The 26838-nt window shown below is 40.2% G+C and overlaps 1 protein-coding gene and 1 pseudogene across 1 annotated transcript; both read right to left on the bottom strand.

Annotated features, from left to right (window-relative positions):
• Positions 1–69: 69 nt before the first annotated feature.
• LOC111328154 (uncharacterized) lies at positions 70–18956 on the bottom strand. Its single transcript, XM_022932529.2, has 10 exons — positions 18797–18956; positions 17306–17556; positions 16705–16897; positions 12129–12254; positions 11325–11387; positions 11080–11177; positions 10065–10262; positions 8413–8666; positions 7981–8174; positions 70–1438 (listed from the first exon to the last, which is right to left on the bottom strand). Exons 1-10 carry the CDS (start codon positions 18843–18845, stop codon positions 1200–1202), a joined length of 1665 nt encoding a protein of 554 aa, XP_022788264.2. The 5' UTR covers positions 18846–18956; the 3' UTR covers positions 70–1199.
• Positions 18957–22400: 3444 nt separating this feature from the next.
• On the bottom strand, positions 22401–24234 carry LOC111328133 (neuropeptide FF receptor 2-like; annotated as a pseudogene).
• Positions 24235–26838: the final 2604 nt, after the last annotated feature.

Here is a 26838-nt window from a genome sequence, read left to right as displayed (position 1 = left end):
GAATTTCTCCCAATTATAGCTTCAAATTTTCATGCGAAAAGGTGATAAGAAGACGAAAAAATATTAAATAACAGATTTTCTTTCATTTTCACTCAGGATTCTATAAGCTGAAATTATAAGAACTATTCGGAGGTCAGTGAGGAAAACCGGTAATTAAATCAAGGAAGGGAAAGAGTTACGTTACCATCACTGCAAAACATCAAAAACAATGCTTGAAAATAAAAATTACAATTTTCTTAAGTATGATTTAGTTTTATTTAGTCTTTTCCCCACTGGTTTATTTGCCAAGTGTTATCAGATAGTTTGTTATTGCAAAGTTAAATGAACCAATCACATTCAAAGTTGTAGTTTAAATCAAACAATCGCATCGAAAGTTGAGGCTGAAATCAAACAATCACAAGCTTGGTTTCTTTGAAATACAAATTTCTCTTTCTTTCTTAACCTGGCCATTCTTTTCTAGTAAATTGTGATTTTTATGATCAGTTGGTGATAAGACCTTGTGTCGTCCAATTCGGTCTTTGATCATACTGGTGGTGAACAAATTGGACTCCGCTGCGCGTTCGTCCGCTTTTGTTATCACTCACGTGATTACAGACCGAATGGGACTCTTTTTAGAAATAAGCTGAGAAAAATAAATATTTCCTTTCATAGAATAGGTAGGCTTTAATTTAACGTTAAATGAGTTTTTATACATTATCCATACAGTATAGGTCATTGGCTTTGCAAGATATCACGTCGCCAATATATACTACGTATTTATCCTGTTGTGTTTACTTGGTGTGACTCTTGATAAGAAAATTCGATGACCAATGCCCTCTCTTTGGATATTTGTGAGATATATCACATGATATCACTCTTCCGTAGAGCTTTTAATTCAAGTCTAAAGGCTGTGGATTTCTTCTTGCTTCTCTCCAGTATCTCTCCTCTTCCAGTGGTTAGGTAGATGAGAGAGCGAGGTTGGCTGCTACTAGGTAGCAGGGTTTGTGACTAAGATTTTGGCTGGTACAAGGTTGCATGGTTTCTGACTAAGATTTTTTTTTCACTGACAATTTTTTCTTATCTAGAAATTCCTACCAAACCTAAAAGAAGCCAACGTTCATTTATTATGGCTGCAAACAACTGCGGTAAGGAGCAAGGATTCAAATCTCAAAGCGTTTTTCTTTTTAGTTCTCGTCTTTTTACCAAACGGATCGATTTCCTCATCGTCTGTTGCCCCCTTCTCCGTCTAGAAGCAAATTGTCCAGTAAATCATCTATATTATCTGTGTTCCTCTCTTCAGGTATTCGCTGCAGCTGCACTTGCCCCGGTCTTGGTGTGAGCCAGAAGCCTCGATAAAGAAGATTTTCAATCTTCTGCCTTCTGTCATTTATTCCCTGTATTTCGTTTCGCATTTTAAGGTCTTGGGAGATTTCTTCTGCTTGGTCAAGAACGTCCACAGCTGCCGATTAAGGAAAAACTAGATTAGAGTTAACACCTTTTTGGATGGGATGCAATGCCTTCAACCATGCCATTTGAAATACAGTCAGACGAAATACATGAATTCCGTGGGAAATTTCATAACATTATATCTAAATCTTCCATCTAAAGTGCGCCTCTTGCAGCTTCATAAGACGTAAATTTTTACCATTGTGTCTCATATGCATCAAATTTTTGGCACTATGTGTCATATTTATATCAAATAGTCTTCAACATTTCCTCGTGGTATACAGTGAGATATTCCACTTGTCCCTCGTAAGATATCTCACGGTGTACTATTTGAAAGGATATTACATGGCCGCCCGTAAGAACCTTGGGTTATTCATAAATATACTGTCCCTCACTCGTGAAATATTTCACCGACGCTCGAATATGCAATTCAAATCCAGGTGAGGCCATTTAATATTCCCTGTATAAAACACGATCTGATGTCATGTTAGGCAATGCCAGGCATAGGTCAGTGTAGGATGCGTGACATGTTATGTTTAGTTCATGAACCGCAATGATTGTCGGGAAAATCCAAGGAGAAACCATGTGCTCGGAGTTTTAGAATAAATACGAGACCTTGTGTTTAATCTGGTTTGATTTGAACGTGTAACATTGGCGACCTCGCCAGGACTGGACCGAAGAAGCTTGTCATCGACGAAGAACCGCCGAGGGTTGTGGAGGACAAAGTAATTGGCACGTTTGATTGACTTGTCAAGCGCGAGTTGGGTTGTGGTCGATTGCTGTCGAAGGCGGACTGATTTCGACGTAAAGTGTCGCATTTCTTTGGTGGACGGCTGATTGCACTATTGGTGAGTACGAAAGATTATTTGTTTGAAGTATGATGGATACCGAGAGTCTGCAGATCGAAATTCAGGGCGCGTTGTGTTCCTTGAGCGAGGAAAGGCTTAAAGAAGTTTGTAGTGGGCTGAACATTACTGTGCCGCCTGAGAGCAAGGGAAGGTTGGTCTTTATCCGAGCTCTAAGTAAATACCTCTTAACCGCTGCGGAGCTTGTAAGATCAATAGATATTGTTCAAGGATGTCAAGTAAAATACAGAACTGTGCATAAACCAGTTTGCATGGCTATACAGGAACTTGAGAAACAGGAAGCAGCTGGAGATGGTGGCGATGATTGAACACGACGTTTCCCTGCCACCTGACGCCAAGACAGCAGCTCGGACTGACAAAACTTGTGGGACGGAGGTGCGTGGTAAAATGCCTCATTCAGGGAAAGGAAGTGGAGGCGCTATGGGATACAGGTTCCCAGGTTTGTGTTGTGTCAAGGAAGTGGTAACAAACTCACCTACCGCTGGAGGTGTTAAGAAATGTTGAAGAGTTGTTGGGAGCAGGAAAAGAGTTAAATTTGGAAGCGATGAATGGGACAAACATTCTATTTGACGGTTGGATTGAGGTCGAGTTTAAGTTGGCTGGAGATGTTACAACTGCTAATGAGGTGACAGTTCCAGTACTGGTGAGACAAGAGAAACAAGAGTACTCGATCATTGGCTTCAATGTTATAGAAGAAGTTCTCACTCAACATGGTGGAAATCGCCAAGAGGCAAGTAACATCATTCAGCAGTCATTCCCTTCAATTCATCATACTCTCGTAAGTACTCTGATCAATCTGATCCAGTCAAGAACACAGGATGTCGCTACTGCAGCTGTTAAAGTCAGAAAGAGAGATGTTATGCTGCCAAAAGGAGAGGCAACGACAGTTAAGTGTCAAATTCACCTCGGACCTGTTCCAATGGGGATGCCAGTAATATTTGAGCCCAAGGAAGACAGCGAGCTCCCAGACGGAGTGGAATTGGGCGAGGAACTCACTAAAATAACCCCGGGAACATCTAGTCACGTGACCATCTTGGTCCACAACAATACAGACAGAAACATCTTGTTAAAGCGCAGAACAGAATTGGGCTGGGTACACACGGTGAAGTCAGTTTTACCAATTCGAAACACTCTTGACCAAAAGTACTCTCGAAGAGTCGAGGAACCTTACTTTAAAGCTACCTTGAATCCTAGTCACGAACAAGATGGATGGGAGCTACCAGTTGACTTCAGTCAGCTAGAAGACTATGAACAATTGATTGTCCGCGAAATGCTACGGCAAGAAGCTGGTGCCTTTGCAAGAAACGACGATGATGTTGGCTGTGTAGAGAACTTGGTGCTGGATATCCAGTTAAAGGACAATGAGCCAGTACAGAAGAACTATATCTCCATTCCCAAGCCACTCTATGGGAAAGTGAAAGAGTACTTAGAAGACTTGATTAATCGAAATTGGATCTGCAAGTCCCGTTCGGCTTACTCCTCACCCATGGTCTGTGTTCGTAAAAGGGATGGAAGTCTGCGACTTTGTATTCATTATCGAGAATTGAACAAGAAAACATATCCAGAACGGCAGCCGATTCCCCGTATACAGGATATCTTAAATGGCTTAGGCGGCAACAAAAAGTTTACAGTTCTGGACCAAGGGAAGGCCTTCCATCAAGGCTTCATGACAGAAGAAAGCAGTCACCTGACTGCATTTGTGACCCCCTGGGGATTGTATCAATGGAATAGAATACCGATTGGGCTAATAAATGCAGCGGCGGCATTCCAAAGGTGCATAAATGAATGTCTAGACGGTTTATATTACGTGACAACATCTGTATTCCCTACCTGGATGATGTCTTGGTGTATAGTAAGACCTTTGAGCAACACGTTCAGGATGTCCGACAAGTCCTGCGTCGACTACAGGAACATGGGATAAAGTAAAAGCCATCAAAGTGCAAGTTCTTCCAACGACAAGTTAGATATTTGGGCGATGGCTACTCTCTAGACCCAGAGTACACGGCCCACGTGCACAACTTGGCGAAACAGAAACCAGCAACAGTGAGTGATATGCGTAAACTGCTGGGATTCCTGAGTTACTACAGGCAATACCTCCAGGATTTTTCAAGCATAGCTAAGCCCCTGTACGATCTAATGGCTGGCCCTGATCTATTGCCTAGTAATCATAAGGTAACATGGACAGAGGAACATCAGAGGCGGCTTGACATGCTGGTCGACCTACTGACTTCTCCCCCAGTGATGGCCTTTCCCGACTTTACGAAACCACTTGTGCTTCACACAGACGCCTCGCAAGAGGGACTTAGAGCTTTATTGTATCAAGAACAGGATGGGAGGCTGAGAGTTCTAGGTTATGCCTCCAGGACACTAACTCCATCAGAGAAAAATTATCACATGCACGCGGGAAAATTGGAGTCCCTTGCCCTCAAATGGGCGGTAACTGAGAAGTTCCGTGATTACTTGTACTAGTCCACTTTCTTCACTGTCTACACCGACAACAATCCACTAACTTAGATTCTGTCGTCAGCTAAGATGTCCGCAGTAGGGCACCGGTGGGTGGCAGAATTGGCAGATTTTAATTTTAACGTCAAGTATTAGCCTGGCAAATCTAACATTGACGCGGATGTACTATCCCGCCTACCATTACATTTCAATGAATACACGGAAACCTGTGCTGCAGAAATGGAAAAGGACGCAATCTGTGCAACAATACAAGCAGTGATCCATCAGGAAGCAGACGCCACACCTTGGGTGGCCGCAGTTTCAGCAAGAGTTGGCATTACTCACTCAGAACCGGGCGTCACAGATTTAGTTTTTCGACAACTTACTTTAGAAGAAATACTAAGGGCTCAACGGGAAGACCCCGACATCTCACGAATCTTGGCCTTCAAGAAACGGGGATATCCCCCATCAGGAGAAGAGCGGAAAAACGAGACTCGTACAAAATCTTGTTACTTGAGAGCATGGAATAAACTCCACATATCAGCGGACGGGATTCTGTGGCGCCAAACTAAGAGTTGATTGCAGCTAGTACTACCCACAAAGTTTAAGCAGCTGGTCTACCAAGAGCTTCACATTGAAATGGGTCATCTGGGTGCAGATCGAGTGGTGGACTTGGCGATATCTAGGTTCTATTGGCCTTACATGCAAGAGGAAATCGAGTATTTTATTGCCAATAAGTGTCGCTGCATCCAACAAAAGAGGCCCCAAATCTACCCTAGAGTATCAATGGAGAGCATTACGACGACTGCCCCTTTTGAGATGGTGTCTATAGACTTTCTTCATTTGGAGAAAAGCCAACGGGGATTTGAGTACATTTTGCTGAGAGTAGATGACTTCACAAGGTTTGCGCAGGCCTACCCAACCCGAAACAAGACAGCACAAACGGTGGCTGAAAAGAATTACAATGACTTTGTACCACGATTCGGACTCCCAGCCCGTGTACACAGTGATCACGGAGGAAAATTTGAGAAAAATCTCTTCCATCAACTACATAAATTATCTGGTGTTTCCAAGTCTCGCACCAGCCCCTACCACCCTTAAGGGAATGGGCAAGTGGAGAGGATGAACCGCACGCTATTGTCTATGCTGCGAACAATCCCAGATCTGAAGAAACGAAAGTGGGATGAATCACTCAACAATATGATCCACGCGTACAATTGCACTAAGCACGAGGCGACGGGATACCCTCCGTATTACTTTGTTGTTTGGAAGAACACCCTGTCTAGGCCTTTCTCGATTATGCTAGCATTTTTTCGGAAATTTTTGGGAAAACGAGCATTTTTTTCGTTTTTTCTTTAAAAAGAATTGCTAGCATTTTCTGTCATTTATCATGACTTTGATCCAGATTTCAGCACTAAGAAGGATAAATAATCCTAAAGTTTCACAATTTTGATTGTTTTCTGTCTGTTTCGACTGTTTGTGCGTCGTGTTACTTGTGTACCCGTGTTGTGTTACTTGTGTGTGTAGATTGTCTGTTTCCGTTACATGACGTACTAACACCAACGGAAAAATATGGGTGGTCAGCGGGTAACTCTTTCTCTTGCTCAGCCAAGCTGGCGTCGGCCACGAACTTGCAAGATAGACCAGTTCTATCATCTATAGCAAGAGATCGATCACTACAGTCCACCTCCGGTAGTGCTTCAAATATCACTGTTTAGTGGCTGTTGGCCGGAAACTTTTGATTCTGACCCCAAGTTTTATAAACAAACAATTATTAAGTATCAGCTGTTGTTGATATGAGCATATAATGTAAGTGTTTGTACATTTTTTTTAAATAAAACAAAGCATTTTTTTTGGATTTCAAGAGCCATTTTTTAAAGAAATCAGATTATATTAGCAATTTTTGGCTTTATGCGAGAATTTCTACTGGCATTAAATGCCAGTTTTACTAGCATAATCGAGAAAGGCCTAACCCCGTCTACCCATCGACCTGATTTTTAATTTGAATTAAGATTGCGCAGAGGGAGATTACAACACTTACGTCCAAAACTGGCAGCATGATATGAAGGAGGCTTACCGGATAGCTCAACAGAATGCAAAGAAGACTCCAGAGCGCGGCAAGGAATATTACAACAAGAGAGTCTCAGGTGGCGTTCTTCAGCCAGGCGATCGGATGCTGGTTAGAAACTTAACAGAGCGCGGTGGACCTGGAAAATTTACGATCCCATTGGGAGTACGTTATCCACGTTGTGGTTGGACGAATGGGAGCTCAAAGCCCAGTTTTCAAAGTTAGGCTCGAGAGTGGGGGTGGCCGTGCAAGAATACTTCACCGGAATTTACTTCTGCCTTGTGACGCTCTGGAAGCAGATGCCCCAAACCTGGGATTTGGTAGACGACCCCGACAACCAACAGCAGAGAAACAGAATTCGGGGAAGAAAAAGATGATTTCGGTAGTGTGGACCTTGTAGAAGAAATACCTACTGAAGTAAGAACTTCAAACTCAGTGTCTCCAGGACAGGATTTGCCTTCAGAGTCAGTTGAGGATTATGCGACTACTGAGGGTACCAATGGACCATCCGGCGAAATGCAAGTTGCAAACGAAGGAAGTGCTGGCAATGACCGATCAGAGGGGGAGGACATTGCTGAGCAGGACATGTGGACTCGGCCCCACCGTAAAAGGAGACCGCCGCAGATCTTGACTTACAACCCCCTGGGAAATCCACAGTACCAGTCTGCTGAGCCAGTAGTCAGCAGTTCACGCGTTAACTCCATCCAAGCCCCAGCTATGACAGCTATTCATCCGGGAACACCCTTGTATTTCTGGGTGTGGCCATACTGTTTCCAACCTGCCTACTACTCGAGGGCATGAGAGGAACCTTGTATAAGACCCAAACATTAAAATTTAAAGAAAAAAAAAACCAAAAGCACGCAAAGTGCTAAAGGAAACAATGTCAAGCAACATTTACATTATAGCTGCAGAGAATTATGATAAATATTTTTGTAATATTTAGAAGAACACTTTCATTTTTGGTGGGGAAGTGTGTAGGGTGCGTAACATGTTTTGTTTAGTTGATGAACCGCAATGAATGTAGGGAAAAACGAAGGAAAAACCATGTGCTCGGAGTTTTAGAATAAATACGAAACCTTGTGTTTAATCTGGTTTGATTTGAGCGTGTAACATAGGCATGCCACGATTTATTCATCTATTTGTTTGACCCCATCGTTCCGCGTCACTATCACAATTTACCTTCCCTCAAGTATATTACTCTCTCTTCTTCTGTAAATTCTCTATCCCGTTGCAATGCCTTGCGAATGGAGGAATCTGACTTTGCAAGAAGAAAATTTGCTTTGAATCTCTTTGTGCAATGAGGAAGCAACCTATTCTCCACTTCCTTGATAACACGGTCTGCTTTAGCAATATTTACACCAGAAACGTCCTTTCTGCAAACGAATGATAAAAAAGGAAAATTAGCTAGCCTAGTTAAACAACTTGAGGTTGGACAATCGAGGCTTGCGTATGAACCTAAAGTACGATCTTTACAATGTCCTCTCCTCGCTTGGAAACGAGATCATGTTACTTGAAGTGCGTAGAGAGGTTTATAAAATAAATTAAATCGGTGATAAATATCGTCCTGTTAACTTTATTGACCTAACTTTTTTGTCTATCGGAACTCATAACCCTGGATCTGGGAACTTTTGACGGACAGAACTTAAATAATGATTAATCATTCTGATGCTCATTCTATTGATGCAGCGCATGCTATGGTTCTCTTGCTGTTGTGCCCAGATGATCTTTACATCCTCGAAAATCTCTTCGATTTCTCGATCTTCTTCGGGTGTTATTCCAATGGCAGCTGATTTGGCTTGGATCAACGCTGCTTTGTTGTACTTGTTGACAGCGGTCTCTTCACCCACGCAAGCAACTTCCAAGCACTGGCCATGAAATAATAAAGACGAAAATAAGAAATATATTCTCATAAGAGTAAGTACAATTTGATGGACTAGAAGTAAATTCATTACTCACTTTAAAAAAATTATTTGATACTGGTTGTGTAGGTTCCACCGCAATTCGTCGATGTTGATAATTATTTTGACCCGTACTAGCCTAGCAGTTAACAATTATCGGGCAAGCTAGAGCAAAATATCGGGATTTTACTTTAGCGGGCAGTTCAGTCATTTGTTGAAGGCGAATTCAAAGGCAGATAATCAGTCTGCGAGACACTGACATATCACGATAATTTGACATAACTTGGTAAACACTTGTGTCTTTTTGTGCTTTTTTAAACTTTGATTATTCACAAGGAAGAGAACGCTGCCATTTCTCAAGTATGAGAGTGCGCACAATTACGCAGTTAAAAGAAACACAGAACACATTATACAGGAGCAAATTATCACTAGTGCACAGTTACATGCAGGTAACGTTATGGATTCTTAGCCAATAATGATAAGGAAATATTGTCTGGTTACCAACATCAGCTTTTTTATTCGTTACGGTGGCCAATTTACAATTTCAACTTAGTTGATATAACCAAATAACCTTGTTACCCTCACCGACGCATCACCACAGTTTCTTTAGAAACTTTCAGCCTTTATAATTATTTTGCCTAGATACTTTATCTCCAGCTTAAAATTGGGGAAAAGATCAAAAAAAAAAAAGGAAAAAACATTTTCGACGACAAGCGAGTTTCTAAATAACACCGGAGCCCATTACCATGGTTTCCTGATAAACAACCTCGCAGCGAAGAGCGGAGAAGGGTCCGACCCACACACCCACCACCTTAATTATGCGGTTTACAATAGTAAATTCGCTGAACGCAGCGCCAATTTCCCGCACAAAGTTTCAAAGAAATACATGTGAAACGACAGCTGTCTTGCAAAATAAAGAAACGATCATTGAAACATTTAAAAAAATCTATAAAAGGAAACAAAAGAAGGTGAAAGGAAAACTCCAAACTTTTCGAACGAAAAGCTTATTCGAGTACAGGTACTGTATCCTGCGGACTTACCATTTTAGTTAGAGCTCAACTGAAAACCGTTGAGCTTAACTGAAAAGCTTTATATGCCTTAAAACACTGTGACTAACCTAACTGGTTTGAGCCAGTTTCTTTGTTACACGACACAACCTGGTTCTAAAAGCCTGAAATCACGCCACCTTGTCATTACAGCGTTCGTACATGTGCAGATGTGTATTCACTTGAGTAACCTTTCCTATGCAAAGTAATTTACCAGCTTGGCTAGGTCCGCTGGTCAATCATTATTCCCATGCATCAAAATGTCCCTTCATTTAGTTGTGTATGAACGTCAGTTATTTGAAATAAAGTGCTATCATACCTCCGTAGAATTTTCCATGTATTCTGCGGAAAGGTCAAAATATTCCGCCTGTCTATGTATGGCAGAGATGATGTAAAATGCTTTCGTCAGTAGGAAAGGCCAATTTCCTGAGTTAAGACGATTGGCACGTGCAGCAACATCTCGGCAAATGGCTAAACAGTCATCCATGTTGTTCTGAGCGAACTGCATTATGGCTTCCTTCAACGAAAAAAGATGAAGAAAATAAAAGAAATATAATCATCTTCATAGCGATGCTAGATAGAAATAAATAATACCAGCAAAGAGCAGCTCAAATAACGACGACAACAGAAACAAAATCAAAGCAACAGTGAAAAAGAGCCTAGTTTTAAAGAGTATAAAAAAAGGACCCACAAGCCAGTACTGAAAACCAGTTAGTCGAGTTCCTCGTCTAAATCCGCGGTTCATAGGTTAAAAGGGCTTAGTGGGGTCCAATTCGGTCCGTAATCAGAGTACTGATATACAAGATCGTACGACCACGAAGTGGGAGTCAGATTTGTCAAGAACTAGTATGATTATAGATTGAATTGGATGGTACATTTCCTGTTACAGAATTTATCATTAAAATTACATGGTCTAAATTGACAATGAGGAAAAATATCTCCGGCAAAGACATTGTCTTATGCAAAAAAAAATTCCACCATTTTAGAGATTTCCTGGTTTTGTAGGGAAGCGGTTGTTGCTATGTTTACTGTAATAAATTCTACGAATTTCGGTGGGTAGACTTAGTGTGATTGGCTGCTTTAACTGTCCAATTACAGGTGTTTGACTATAGGCAACAGTTCAATTGCACTACAGAATAAGTAATGAAACATAAGGAAGCTATTTGAGGAAGTTGTAATGGTAATGATTAAGGTCTGAATATGGCAGAGGTCTGAATATGGCAAATGCCTTAATGATGATTGCTAACGGAGGGGCCTGTCCAAAAACTTCATTTCCGCATCCAGTATTGTGAGCCATTAAATCGTTATGTATCTGGTGGTCCTGGTAGCCTTACCTCTAGGCAAACAGCTAAGTAAAGGTCTTGGTACCTCACAATCCCACCGACACGGTCGGTAAGCTTCTGTTTATCTATCAGAAACTGATTGTACTGACCTGAAATTATAGTTTACCGGAAACAATTAAGTTGAACGTATCGAACGTCGATCTGATATATGAGTAATTTAAACTGTCCTTAACAAAGTGAACTCTCCCGTTTTTCAGTGCACGGGAATTTAATAGCTGTAAGAGAAAACTACACACCGTTATCACCAAGTTTTTGAAAGTGCATTACTACTGTCCTTCCGCTTTGCTTTGACAAAACTCCTAAAATCAAAAGCAAAAGAAAAGTTGATGGAATTGCACATTATTGAAATACGCTTATTTGGCGCGAAGTCACTTTTCTTTCAAATAATCACAAAAAGAAAAAGAAAAAGGCCGGCCCTTTACTTAATTTACTCAATGTGAAAACAAAAATGTTCCTAGATCTTGCAAGACTTTATTTTTCAGTGAAATTGAGAGTCAACACTTTATGGAGGTAGTAAAATGCGTTAGGTAATACTATAAGAGAGAGGTGAAAATCGCGTGCAAAATCATTTTTTGAACTAAAGATGTGACCGTGAGAGTTTTAGAAAACGGTACTCGCGCAAACTCTGACAGAAGTTTATTTTCCCTTTCTTTTCTCCGGAGTTTTCGACCTCTATAATATCGCGGTTCCAATATAATCAACACTAAGTGCTTTTTGAAGGGTCCGTTCAAGCGTTTCTGCCCCTGATGATTGCGGTAATGTGAAACAAAAACTCCGGTTGAGTTTCCAAAATGAAAACATGATTATAAACTTCAGCTTCTGAACGTGGTCTGACATGGACCTCCTCAACTTATAACGGTGAACACTAACTAAAACAAGATAATAAATCAACTGATCTCACTATGTCAAATGAAGAGGGAAAAACAAAACAAAACAAAACAGAGTAACAAAAAAAAATTTTACATATTTGATTGCATGAACTGAGACTTAATATAATTCAGATATAACCCCATAGTAACTACAAAATTTGTACTATATACCTGACATTTTTATTCGATGCAGAGGTTTCTCTACTTCAGTTACAGTTCTTCCACTTTGATAATCCCATAGATTTGTGTCCCTCTCATGTGACTTGATAGTAAATTGAATCATGTCCAACTCTATATCTGTGTGAATATATATATATATATATATAACTAACTGCAGACAGTACTGTTTCGGCCTTCTGGGCCTCATCAGTGCAGTTTTTTTTTATGTTTAAGGTGGACGGCCGGGCCCCCGATGAAGGGCGTGTGCAATGCCCGCCGACCAACAGGACTAATCCCACCCATGGCTTGCGTGCAATGCCTTAGGGTTGGGGTCCACCAGAAACGAGGGTCACCAGACACCAAACTCGCTGGGGAATCGAACCCCACCTCAACAAAAATTAACACACTCACACCAAAAATTGAACACACACACTCGATAACTTAAATAACTTAAACTACTTTTTAGTTTTCATTTTTAGGTTTTAAATTTTTAAACTAATATTAAACTATTTCTTCGGAGTGTACTTTAGCACATGTCTAGGAGGACCATTTTGCGGGTTGAGAACAAAGGCAATTGAACCAGGAGGAACTTGAAGGTGTGATGTTAACCGTAGGAGGTCTACTCTATCACCTGAAAGGCCAGGAGGTGTGGATAGCAATTCGAGAATTTCACTTCTGGACTTGGAAGAAATGACTGACGTAACGGAGGGTGGCACGGTTATCTTATTAGCGACTGGTACGGAAATCGACTGGGTTGTATCAGTTGTAGCAGGCTTCTTTACAGTTCCTTTTGAAACCGGAGAAGACTGGGGAGCAGCGCGTTTACGGGAGACATTGTCTGATGGTACTTGGTCAACCGATGTGCAGGTTGGAAAACGGTCCTCGCTGGCCTCAAGGTTATAATCGCACTCTTCAGACTCAGCAACAACGTCATTAGGGACGGGAGCAATTGTCTCAGCTGTCACATCATTTTCTTGAACTACAGACGAGGGTATGTCCATCTCTACTGATGTGTCTACAGCAGGTTGAGCACCCACGGTCGTCTGACAGTTCCTAGCTAGATGTCCACCTTGACGGCATCGGAAGCATTTGCCCCTAAGGGGACACTCCGCCGACTTATGACCAACTTTATGACAAGTAGTACACTGGAGGGGTTGCCCCCTATACCAAATTTTACAGCGGACGCCACGGATAGAAATAAACGGTGAAATGACATTCCTAATAACCATTTGGACAATGCGTGACCCGGTGGACACTGAAGGCCTTCCGGGCCAAACCTGATTGCGAACAGATTTGACCGTACCATATGCAGACAAAGCTGTGCTGATGGCGTCGTTTGATCCCTCAAAGGGAAACCAAGAGACTACAACAGTAGTAAGCTGGGGAGGAGGAGGAGGGGGTTTAACCACCCTACACTCTACATCACCCAACTTGATGACACCTAGCTCCTCAAAAAATAACTTAGCAGCATCGCCGTTCTCAGCAAAAGTGACTCTCGCAACACGGCCAGGACATGCCTGCACCGCAGCCACCCGATGGTCAGACTCACGGTCAAAAAAACCCAGCAACAAACCAACCGCTTCCGAGAAAAGTACCTCCTCAGGGAGCCCCTGACAGTCAACGTCGATGGTCCTATTAAAGGACACGACCATGCTGAAACTCGGACCCAACCCAAAGACAAGTCAGAGGGATGGGTGACCGAAACAGAGAAAAAGCAAAAAGGAAAGCAAGTTCGGATCGACCGAGAAATCCAAAAAAAGGGATGGGCGACCAAAACGGAACCAAAGAAAACAACCACTGCCAGGGAGGAAAAAGTCGCAAGTTTTCCCTCCCGGCAGGTACTCACTTATCCAACTCAGACCTCGAAAAACACCAGAACCAACTTCAAACTACAAGAGTATGAAGCAACACTTACCATGCGAGACCTGGGCCTCATCAGTGCAGTTTTTTTTTTTGTTTTTCAGGCGCCCCCGGCCACGGACCCATTAGTGCAATGGTCAGTGCTGCAACGGCCGGACGACATATATACTTAACGGAACCGGAGTGCAATGGTTCCGCCGAGTAACGCCTGAAGGAGGGTACACCAGTACGCCAAAATCGCCCAGGAATCGAACCTGGCCCCCCGGAAGCGCTCCCCGCCTAACGGGGCACCTGAACAGTCGGGGTGTGCAAGGACTGCTGTTGGGTAACGAGTCCCATAATGCAGAGAACTACATGCTATGAGACCCTAACCCGCGTCAGGTAAGTATGTGCACCTCATCAGTGCAGTGCTAATGCTAGGATGGGGGAGAACCGAGACGGTCACCCCAAACGACCCAACCTTTGTGGTATCGTCTAAGCCATGCCAGAGTGCTCAAACTAGAGTAAACCAGCGAGCATGCGCAATTGCAACGGCAATGACTCATCCTAGATAGAGTGCTCAATTTGGACATGAAAGCAAAGCTTTGTATGCCAAAGAGCTATATCTAAGGAAGTCTGTGATTTGGTTTTTCCGTATAACAGTGCTCGATACATAAAAGTAGAGCGCACTATATGTTGGGTATAAAAATACGACGACTACGTTTTTATCCCTACAAGCCTGTTTCGTGATTGCTTACTCGTCAGGGAACTTTTCGTCGTAATTTTCTACCCAACATATATATATATATATATATATATATATATATAAAGTGTGACTTGATTTTCGTAGAACAGTGCTCAATATATATATATATATATATATATATATAAGCGAAATAGGCAACGTAGGATCCATGACAGTGCTCGAAAACATGATTTAAGCGATTTCTCATTCCAATGCATTGATCAAGTGCAGGCAACAGTAAACAATTCAGGTAACATCGAGAAACTTCTAATTACCAAAGAAGCATATTGGAGCGCACAGCTGTTCTCTCTCTGGCACCCTTCGGCTTGAATAAGCGCCAGGAGTTTCACTCCAAAAAAAGAATAAACTATAATTAATGCGGAGAATTTTTTCAAATTGGGCGGGCATCAAAGGTCCCAGTCTCAGCGTTAATTGGAAATTTTATTACAATTCTCGTCTTTCAAGTCAACGCTGGTTCCTTTAAATTTTCAGTGGATTCGACAATTTTTCTATTTCTTTTTATAGTGATAATTTTTCGCGTAGTAATTACTGTGTTCGTTTATATGTGTCATCACGCCCTATATAAATCTATTTAAGGAATTTTTAAGTCATTGTATTGCAACTGATGAAGGTCTCGGACCGAAACGTTTTTTATTAAACTTTTTAGACTTTTTATTGAGTATATGTCTTCCTTCGCTCGAAGTTGTCCGTCCTCGTGTGCCACACTACTTCTCCTATAGGATCCGTTGAGTACCAAATGTAAATTAAAATAATTTGCCGCCGCGGTTTCGCTTCGCAGACGACGCAAATTTTGGTGATTTCACGTTGTTGTTTTGCAAAGGACGGCTAAGAAATGTACAAAATTTTTACACGCACGTGCTGGGCTATTGTTCTGCCAATTAGATATATATATAGAAACGAAATAGGCAACGTAGGATCCGTTGAGTACCAAATGTAAATTAAAATAATTTGCCGCCGCGGTTTCGCTTCGCAGACGACGTAAATTTTGGTGATTTCACGTTGTTGTTTTGCAAAGGACGGCTAAGAAATGTACAAAATTTTTACACGCACGTGCTGGGCTATTGTTCTGCCAATTAGATCTATTGTTTTTCCACGTTCTCGTTGCCGTAGCCGTCGTGGTTTGCTTAAAGTCCCTAATCAAAAGAAGCGCGCGCGTGACGACTGCTAACCGTTCTTGAATTTTAAACATTCATAACCGTTTACTTCTCGTAGACAACTCTCAGTCTGATGATCGCCTAGAGCGTGAAACTCGAGTAACTAGTAATAATTTCCTTCTTTCACACATATATATGTTAATTAAACAAACGAACGATCCTTAATAAAAAGCGGTAGAGAAAGCTGATACTTACGACGACTTCAACCAATGTCATAAGCTCAATGGGCCATTTCCGAATTACCCTTGGCCTCTCTTTGGCCTCCGCGCCGTTTTTTTTTTTCTTAAAATCCGTAAAATTCAAGAGGCCGGACAAGTTTAATCTGATTGCTATATAATAAACTACATATACTGACCTCGCTTGCTCTAGTCGAACTGAGAATTATTTGCCCTCGATCGTTTTTGTACGGACCGCGCTGTTCTCGGTTCGCACTTCCACGACCTCGTGCCATTATTCCGCAGTGCAGCCCTTACAGCCGAAGTTACTATCATAACTATTATTAATTTTAGACTCGTCATCGTTCGTTTAAAATTTCAAGGTCTCAATCATGAATAACAAGGGCATAGCCATGGGGGGTTCTGGGGTGCCCGTGACCCCCCCACCTTGGTAAGTCTTCTTTAAAACAAAGAACCTACAATATCCAGATGGCGAAAGCGTCATGACAATATCTTGGCCGTAAAAGCCATTGATATGGGCCTTCATGTCGTGATAATACGACTGAGCCCGCTGATACACGCGGGAGAGCAGCGGTGTAAATGGTGAGTAGCCTCTGTGACCCCCCCCCCCCCTTTGAAAAATCCTGGCTACGACCTATTGTGATTAAATTCACCTTCATATTCTGTTATCTTCTCGTAAAGTTTGATCCTAATCGTGTAGCTGATGGGTGTTTCATTTTTGACAGGCAACATAAACACTAAGCTGCTGGCGTACGAAGGAAGCTGTTTATTTCTACAATCAGTGTTGGTTGCGAGCATCCAAGCGTAAGGCTCCACCTCCGGCACAATTTTGAACCTTCTATCTCTCTGTATATGGACAGCGCACAAAAAACCAGCGACATAAATGAACAAGAGGAAAAAAGTTAATTCAGAATAAATAATAGCATAAACAACAAAAACAAGATTATTATTTTGAATCACTTTGAACTCTTATCAAAACTAGCCAACAAAATACTTCATTAAATTTTTCATTCAACTACAATTTTGATTATTTATTTTAATCTAGAAATCAAACTTAAAAAGTTGTAAAATATGTTTTATCCTTTAAATTCATGTAGGGCCTTTAAAGATGCCTTGTTTTTCCTGGTGCAGCTACACGGTTTCACGTGTTTTTTTTCGGTTTTTGTTTTGTTTTTCTTATCTTGCCTTGGTACGTTCACCTTTTCCCCAAAAAGGTCAATAACTTAAAAAAATATTTTTTACGTAGCTACTTACAGTGAGGTATATATCCTTAAAGTCTGGAGAGGCAAGGCAGTCCCAAATTTCTCCAGTATCTTTGTCTTTCACCGCAACAATAAACTGCAATACCAGAGCGGGACGGGGGACCCGGATTATGCACGGGTGTAGTTTTTTTCTCCTTGACTGACCAAAATATATATCGTCTGATAGCTGTCGGCATTTCTGAAGAATTTCTAGTCGAGCTCCATTTGGCCGGAAAGTACTCGTGGTTGGGTGTACATGTGTTGCTTTGTGGAACAGAGAATAAATGTACACGGTCTTAGCTTATTACATTTAAACGCAGTTGAGTATCGTGATACCAGTAAAATGGAAAGTTGACGTTTTGGAGTAAAATTATTATAGTCAGTCGGAATGGTCAGTACAAAACGTGGACTCCAGACCATACATTTCGGGCTTCGAACTGGGAAAAACCACGGACCACATCTTGCAGGCCTTGTTAAATGGATTGCTTCTCGCGAACTAGGTTAAAAAACGAAGACCACAAATGACTAGCTCTCGGAGGGCAGTCGGAGTTTTCTCCTTTACAGCTGTTGTTGTCCTCGTCACGAAACACGCTCATACTTTATCGACTTTTCATCACAAAGCTTTTTCAAGTTAGATTTCCTCAGAGAACTTAGGTTTTCATTTTAAAAAAATTATAGGCTGTAAGAAGAGCATAATTATCTGTTGAAAGTACGGAATTTGATCATTCCCATTATACCCTAATAGTATTGTTCAGTTGGCAAAGGTCTGAAATGAATGGCTAAAGGAACAAAAGTGGATTTTATTCCCTGTTCGTTATTATCCACACGGTCCGTAAGGTCCGGTTCTTTTTTACCCATTCCAGATTTTATTGATACCCAGTCCTTTGTCCTTCATTCACAGTTCCCAGCAACGGTCATGATTTTCACTATGCCTTAAATCGACTGAATCTAAACGCATTTCATGATTTTCTAGCTTGCAAAAGGGGTATTTTAATGGACAAACAGCCTACGTTTCCTGGCTAACAAGAAAAACCAGTGATTTATCGGCCAGAAAATCTCTTCTCCATCAAATTTGAATACAAGCAACCAATAAAAACAATTAATTCCGTCTGATATTATGTGTGAATAAGAATTAATCTCGGTTTGAGATGTCCATGATTAAGCCCCGCAGATATTGACTGGCAGCATAATACCGCAAACCCCACAGTGAAAGTTCCACACAAAAGCTTAGAGTTGAACGACGTTCCCGTGCATTGACGTACGAATCGATGTTTCGATGGGTTAGAATGATAATCATCAAGGAACGGTCGAGTGCCTCCTAATTCTATACATGATTCAAAATACACTGTGAGATGGGATTTTTCAGCCACCAGCTTTTTTGAATTTTCATTCACATGTGTTTCAAAAACAGCATTATTTTGATAATGGCACATTCACGCATGTTTCGATATTTACATTTGCTGCGGCTGTTTAGATGTGGCAAAAAAAAAACAAAAAAACTTACCATCGATCGACTCTCGAACACCGATATCACAACGGTTCGTAGCGTTCATGTCAATTTTTGAAGGCCTTTGGTCTTTTCAATAGAAATCTAAACTCTAAGGAAATTTTGTAGCGAGTTCATGTTCGTCGAGGTCAACAAAGAAAGCGCTCGACCTTGAAAAAAAACTTCGTGAGGCAGAAAATGAAAATTAAGGAAAGGGACTTTCCCTAGCCTGCCTTGAACTGATTATTCATTCAATTTGTTTATGTTTCTTGTACCGAAGTATTCGACTTATCCATCTTTCTGAAACGTTATTGTCAGCAATAGCGATTTGAAAAAAAAATATCGCGGAGTGATAAGCAACTTTTATTGCAAATTTCTTACCTAAGTTGTAGATAAACAAAAACTTAGAAACTGAAAGTGTCGACTTAAGCAAAACGTCAATTTGAGCTGTATCTGTGTCTGAGAATGGCAAAAATATAACCTGCTCATTCTCAGAAGATAAGATAGACTGGAAAATATTATTTTGAAGAAAAATGTGGAGAAGGTCAATTCCAATTTTTTAATCACATTGAAAAATTCCCCGCACTCGAAATAAACGGAACTCAAGAATAATTCTATAACCTTCTTTCTTTCAGATGAAAGCTACCCTTGATTTTTTTATTTATTTTTTTTATTTTTTTTTTAATTTTATTTATTTTTTTTTTCATGAACTGAGGAGTTTGGGAGGAATTATATCCTATTATTAGTCATTGGAAGTCTATTTCTTTGTTTACGGTTGCTCAAAGTAGCTCAAAGAATGCGAGAGCATTATCAAAATTTTACAAAAGCAGAGCAGGGGCAAACACGAATGACATCGTCGCCAAGCATAAGCTTATCATCGCAAAGCGCGTGCATACGTAATTATTTGGTTTCACGATCGCTCGCTCTGATATTCAAGTTCTGAAGTTGTAACGGTACGCATTTTTCTAGCCGTGAAGTCAAGTAAACAACGATCTAAGAATGATGAATTCTACTGCATAGGTTTCGTTCACGTAAATTACGTTTTCCACTTCTAACAGCGAATCAAGAACTGTTTTGAATAAATTCCAAAATATCTTTCTGGTCATTTTCGTCTTGCTTTTATTTTCAGATTCCATGTAACATGAGATGTCTTCACACACGGAAAAATCCGCTTCTTCACTTTAAAATCCTATCCGCATACTTGTCAACGGAAAAACCCCTGATTTTTCACTCGTTCACGGCTGTGTGAAAAAGCTTCCCAGCTGCTAAATGTAATTTTTTACGGACATTGCATATTCAATTGAAGTGGGTGAATAGCTTTGAGATTGCGGATTCCGCGAAAAACTAAGCAGATTTCGGATCAACCAAATATCCGATACACATGATTTGAACAATGCGATCTTTAAGAATGATATGGATCGGATTTATTCTGAAAATAACGTGGAATTGATGGTACAAGTACTATCCGTGACGGGCTACCTAAAGTGATTTTCCTCAGTATGTTCCCAAGGACTTTATAGCTGTTATAATCTCAGTTGAAAGCTTTGGATATACAACGTATTTCGAAACTAGTATAGATCGAAAACAAATGGTATGAGTTCTTTGGGAGAAAAAATGTCGAACATAGCTGCCTTCTTAGTGATCGAAAACTTTTCACTGAAAATTTGAACATTTATCTTGATTATGGCCACTACTCTCATATAAGCAGTTAAACCAATTTCATTTTGTTTTCCGCCCTTGCATCAAGAAGTGATAAATTCACACTGTATAGCTTTTTTTCTTAATCATTATCTTGAATGTTCATGCTAGAGTATCTTTACTTCACAGGAAAACAACAGCGTTAAAAACGTAATTTGCTAGTAGTCAAGACGAGCAATTTATTCCGAGTACAATATCGATTTCACCTTGTTTTGTTTATAGTGTACAATCCGGGTTTTATCAACATCGAAGTATTGTAAAGAACAGAAAACTTTTACTTAGCGAGCAAGTGTCACTCTGATGGCAAAACCCATCGAGAGAGTCTTCAGCTTAATTGTGGAACAGGGAAACAGCTCCAGTTACCAACTTTGTGATAATTTACCGGGGTCGCCATAAGTGGTTTATTTGTCAAATGATTATTACCATATCACCAGGCATCTAGTTTCGTGGAGACGTACATCTTATTTCATTAGATGTACTGGCTGATAGCCAGAGGGGCGCTTTCGTTACAATAGGTGGAAAATGAAACTGTTTACTAGTACTTGAAATAGTCTCTCTAACAGTCTGTAAACTGCCGCTGCATTAATTACAAACTATTTTCCCCATCAATATGGTATCAGACTTCGCTGTTTATACCGGCTCCCATTCAAATTTGATATGGAGGCCTTTCGCTGCCTACGACCTCGGACAATCAATGTAATAATGTTCCGCGTGTTCCAAACGTTTACTTTGTATTGTGCTCTTGGAATCATAAAATGTGCGCAATCTGTCAGAGTTTAAATGCTCCAAACGAAATGGCGGGAGCGAGATGCAAATACACCCAAAAAAAGGAATTTGATCAAAGAATTCAAACGCTAAAACAATTTTTTTTGTTTAGTTACAAAAGCTCATGATTATAGTGGTAAGACGTCGCAGAGGATAATTACTTAACATCATGCTCTTGACTAAAGCGAGCACGAAAAAAAAAACAAAGAAAGGAACTCGGAAAAAAGAAATATGGAACTGATCGCAGAAACAGAGGTAGAAGTTAAGAAGCCTTGCGGGATATTGGCGAAAAAGAAACAGTAAACAACAGAACATAAGAAGAAAAAAAAGAATGGGTGAGGTGGTTTGCGTGTCCTATGAAAGAAAAGTGTTCAGCAAATAGCACCAAAAATTGTAATCAAATTGAAAACATTTCTGTGATGTCGCTTAATGAACATGCCCTTGGCAAACATCACGTTCAATTTACATTTGCTTCCCCCGTTTTAATCCCGGGCCATTACCAGTTAAACACCTGGCCCCGGTTGTTCAAAGGGTAAATAACGCTATTTTTTGGTAACACTTATCCGCTGGATAGCGATTCATCCATCGGATAGCGTTATCTGCTCTTTGAAAAACCGGGCCCTGATCGAGAATGCAGCAACATTTGTGCAGACGTGATATATGGACCCGCGCGAACAGTATATTGATCAACCTGTCCACTCATCATTTGACAACTTGAACAAAAGCAGCCATGGGCACCCCTATGCAGTTACTCTTTAATGTATGAAAATATATCATTCGCTGTACAGAGAAAATTAAAATAGCTTAAAGAGAGACGGTATAGATATTCTGAGTGGAGAACTTATGATTCAATGTGACGATTCGAAGTCAAATTAGACAAGCGAGACAAGTTAAAGCTGGGAAAGAATATAGAGGTGAAAACCATGGTAAAGAGTGTCGCTTCGACTGTCAGACTGGATCGAAGCTGTCAGCTTCTTATATTTACTGATAATACACAGGAACACGATACTTTAGGGGCTACAAGGAAATAAATTATCTTCCATGAATATCATGGAATACGTCAAATTAACTTATGACACCAAGCTTGGAAGGTCAATTAAAAAGAATATAAAAAAAAGCTCAGTTTTCTAAACGACGGTTGGATTGCGCCGAAACGTGGTCGTGCATAAAAGGAGGCATTTATTTTATGATTTATTTGGAGAAGTTTTACATTTCAGGCTATGATGATATGCCTACGCTTTTTAAATATACCGTGCAAATAATTCATAGATCATCTTTCATCTCAAAAAATGCCCTCACAAAAACTTCGAATAGAGTAAGCGCCCCAATTGTGGCTCTGACGCTAAAATTTACAGGATTCAATCGATCGAACTTTACGATTTTGCCGAAGGAAACCCCGCTGACGGAGAGAACAGATGTATCGTGCCATAATGTCCTTTTGTTCAGGTGTTTAAGTGTGTGGCACTTAGTTCTTTGTGCTCTTCCTTGTTCCCTATACACTCTAAAGACTATCAGTTTTAATATAACATTTCTAGATACCCTTGTTATAGTTGAAAGTTCGAAGTGTACATCCAATAATTGTTCCTGCTGCTTTTCTAAGTTAGGATTTCAATACATATAGTGCTCAAGGTTTTCTACTGTATGAGATAATGTGTATGCGACTTGAGTGGATCTCAATAGAGCTGTTTCGGTAGGAGCTCGTCATTGTTTGCAGTCGGAAGTTTCCTTGCAAACTTGATAACCTTCGACTTAAGCCATCACAATGAAAACACTGCTTAAGGCCGTTGCGATATTTCTTGCTAAAGATAAAGCAAATGCACGGATTTACTGCGCTCCACGAATGCAACATAAATAGAGAAATAAATGGGATAACTGTTTGAAATGCGCAAATGGGTGGCAATTCCCAATTCCACAGAAATATTTGAAGAAATAAATAGATAAGCAGTGGAATCATGCAGAAAACAAATGAAATAACAATAGCCATCGTCATTCGGACAATTTTCCTAAATTGTTGATCTCGATGGTTTTGGCGACAGGACAGTTTCTCCTTCGTTTTCTTGTTCTTTCTTCTTATTTTCCATGCGATAGTGCCATACACCATGATCAGGACACAAATGGGAATAAGAATGAAAGTAATAAAGGTTGCCGTAACAAATGCCTTGTGTGTTTTCAAGTGGTCGAATGCCGGTCCCCAGTTTAATACACAATACGTTTCACTTTCGACAGGGATCAGTTTGAAACTGTAAAAATAAGGTGCATGGATGGTGATAGCGACAAGCCACGTGCTAAGAATGCTGATCAATCGTACTTTTGAGGTGATAAGTTTGGCCTTCAGAGGAAAGACAACAGCGAAGAGCCTGTCTATTGCGATCAAAAGAAGGCTTCCGATGGAAACCACAAGGGAAACATCTGGGAGAAAGTAGGCAAGTTTGCACAGAATATTTCCCAACAGCCACGGACTGTTAACTTTCCAGGAACTCGATCTTGAAATGATCTCAATGATCTTCATGGTCATGACGGTCAAAGGATTGAACAGGTCGGATACAGCCATGTTGAAAACGAAGTGATTCATCGACCTTCTTAGCTGCTTGTTCTTGAAAATGACAACAAGAAGTAAGATATTTCCGAAGAATGAAATCAGGGAAATGAAAATGTAAGCCACGGCCTTTGCTGTAACTTCTACCGCGGAGTCTGCTGTAATTTTACACGCTTGGTCGGAATCACTCAAGGCTGCATCGCTGGTTGTTTGTGTGCTGTTTTCGGAGAAAGATGTCACTGTCGTGTTCATGGTCATAGTTTTCTTTGATTTTCACTCAATCCACGAAAGAGCTATACAAAGGTTCTTTCGACGATCGCTTATTTTAGTAGCGGCACTGAGTTTCGTTGAAGTCACCGTTTTGTCTTATCAAAGTTTCATGGATTTGTCCTATTTATTTGAAAAGTTGTTCCTTTTAAAAGTTAATTTGAATAAATGAATAGAAATAAATGATGGATTGGATGCAAATAAAGTGAAGGCAAGAGCCGACAAGGTAAGCAATCACGATTAACGTTAAATGGAAACTACCCCGCAAACGAGGTGACATATTCATAGTCCCGGCCGTCTAATTCATAAGTAAATGATGGCTGGGTCACCCATTCCCGATAATTCTGGAATTGACAGGTTTCTAAAGAATTTCTGTTCTTTGACGCAAAGATGGTGACTTTTCTTTAAAATAAAACAAAAGCAGTTGAAAGGGAAACAAATATAAAAAAAAAACTGATTGAAGACTATTTAAATGTACTAGATCAAGGGGACCATGTTTTGCTCAATTTGTTTAAAATTTTTATTGATTTCATAATTCTAGTATTTAGTTTTTTTCTTGCTGAGGCCGAAGATTTTTGTCAAGGGCTGAGTAATTTTAAGAAAATTACAAGTTATGCGTATTGTTTTATGTTATTCATGTTTTTCTCTCTCAAAGTTTTACTGATGATTCTAGGGGTTTTTTTTCTTCCTGAGGGAGAGGATTTTTGCCAAGGGCTGAGTAGTTTTAAGAAATATACAAGTTATGCGGAATGTTTTTTGTCATTCAGTAATTTTTTTTCTCTCTTAAAGTCTTAAGTTTATATCAGGTTTCAAAAATCACGAGAACAATAAGAATAAAAAATATTACTTGGCGTCTGACATTTGTATTAGAGGAGATTACCACTGCTTGATTTGTATAGCAGTTTATAGAGCAGATTTACGGTTTCCTTTTTTTATTGTCGCTGAGATTTTAAAACATGAAGGCGGTAATAACTCAAAACACTCATTACGTCACAATGCCAGTTCCACCATGATCCTCCAATTAGCAATCTTGGTGCGTTCCAAAGTGGCATTGTTGAATTGTTGCTCAATCAATGCCTTAAAGACTGTTTCCGTGCTTCCGTAAACCTCTCTGCAAAAAACGATCACGTACAAATATTTAGCCTTTATTCGCCTAAATGATATGAACCAGAATTATGTCACATTTACCCAAATAACGGGGCTATCGAGAACAAGAAACGTGAGCACGTACATTCTAAAATCAGCACAGCGACAAATGCGAGAATTGATATACCGTTATTTGAGCGCTTTCCACTGACTTGGTAACAAGGGACCTCGAGGCCTTCCTCTTAAATTGAAGATTAAATCCACCTCAGAGGATTTAAAAGGAAGCCGAAATAAAATAATTAGATAAATAAATCAATTCTGGTCTTGCTAGACAGATAAATCCATTCAAAGACTGATGCTTTAACATGTTTAGACAGGTAATTATTCATGACTCAGAAGAGCGTTACTTAATTTGTTTTGCTTTGCTTCCTTGAGCTGTATATCCTACTTGAAGCATCATTTACGATGAAACTAACGCCCAATTCTTTCGATTATTATTGAATCCTGAGCAGAAGAAAAACGCGTGTGCAGTTGTACATGTGAACATGCCATAAAAATGTAAAACGCTGTTGGTTTATTGATTGCGAAATTTTCAACGATATATAGGCATTCGTTGGCCTTTGGCAACACATCTGACCTAGTCCGCCAGGAAACAGTTTTCCTACGTTCTGAACGACTCTATTGAGAGCGCTCAAAGAAACCCAATTTACCCCTGTCGAACTATTCGCACACATGTGTTAATGAAAGGATTGATCGAAGTTGAAAATGTAGGCGTGGCAGGGCAACCCCTGTTGTAAAGTTAATGTTAAAAGCAAATCCCGTTTGACAGTTTTTGGTGGAAGATTTGGAAACCTCAATTTCAATATTTCCTTATTTGGGATACAGCCTCGCAGCTGAGAGAATTTCAGCCGATCGAATTTTGGTGGTTTCCAAATTATGGTCGTGATCGTCATACTGTTAAGTTTCCTGTTAATATCAGACCATGACAAGAAATTGTTTACGGAAAGAGCGCTAGCTCTGAGATTTCTAGTAGGACAGTTTTCAATATATTCTTAGCTATTTTTGCTAAATTTGAAACTATTGTCTCTGAGAAACACAACATATAGCGAATTAACAGTATTTTATACCGTAATTTTTATTGGCCGCTAATGCAAAGTCAGGCTCGTTTATCTCGGAAATGGCTGTATATTATTTTTCCGAAATAAAAGTTAACGTGAAATACTATGTATATGTGGTAACTCTGGTTAATTTTTATGACAATATGACAATTTAAGTGTGGTGAAGAGGCCTTAAAGACACCGAAAGGCCTGAATTAAACTTGTATTAAGGACTGTCCACAGCTGAACGCGCTGTAACTTGAAAGGAAGATGTCCAGATATTGTGTTTGTGAGGAATTGCAATCTACTTCACTTTTCTTCTGACAACGAGATCAAATCTAGCACCGCCGGTAAAAGGCGATAAAATCTTAGACAGGCTGAAAAAAATACTTCTCAAAATGAATACTAATCGATAGAAACCAAATCCCCAATCCCTGAACAAGAGTCACGAATCGCTAAAAGGGAAATAGGAGTAAAATGCACATCCATCTCCCAGTCATCAAAGGGTCGTGGTACCGTATTTTATTAAAAAAAAAACGGAATTTTTTTTCTTTTTGCCACATCTTCATTCAGTCCTTTTGTTCAGCGCGCGAAAATTTAATTAATGTTCG

The sequence above is a fragment of the Stylophora pistillata genome, chromosome 9 (assembly GCF_964205215.1).
Source record: "Stylophora pistillata chromosome 9, jaStyPist1.2, whole genome shotgun sequence".
NCBI classification, from domain to species: domain Eukaryota; kingdom Metazoa; phylum Cnidaria; class Anthozoa; order Scleractinia; family Pocilloporidae; genus Stylophora; species Stylophora pistillata.
Note: the sequence above shows the minus strand (reverse complement) of the source record. Positions and strands in the feature narration are given on the sequence as shown.

Excerpts from the sequence above, each read along its gene's own strand:
- LOC111328154 (XM_022932529.2), bottom strand. The coding sequence starts at position 18,845 with ATGAACGCTACGAACCGTTGTGATATCGGTGTTCGAGAGTCGATCGAT. Across the intron at positions 17,557-18,796 it reads TGTTCGAGAGTCGATCGATG|CAACACATGTACACCCAACC; the intron begins GTAAGTTTTTTT and ends TGTTCCACAAAG. Across the intron at positions 8,175-8,412 it reads CAAAAGTTCCCAGATCCAGG|AAAGGACGTTTCTGGTGTAA; the intron begins GTTATGAGTTCC and ends ATTCGTTTGCAG.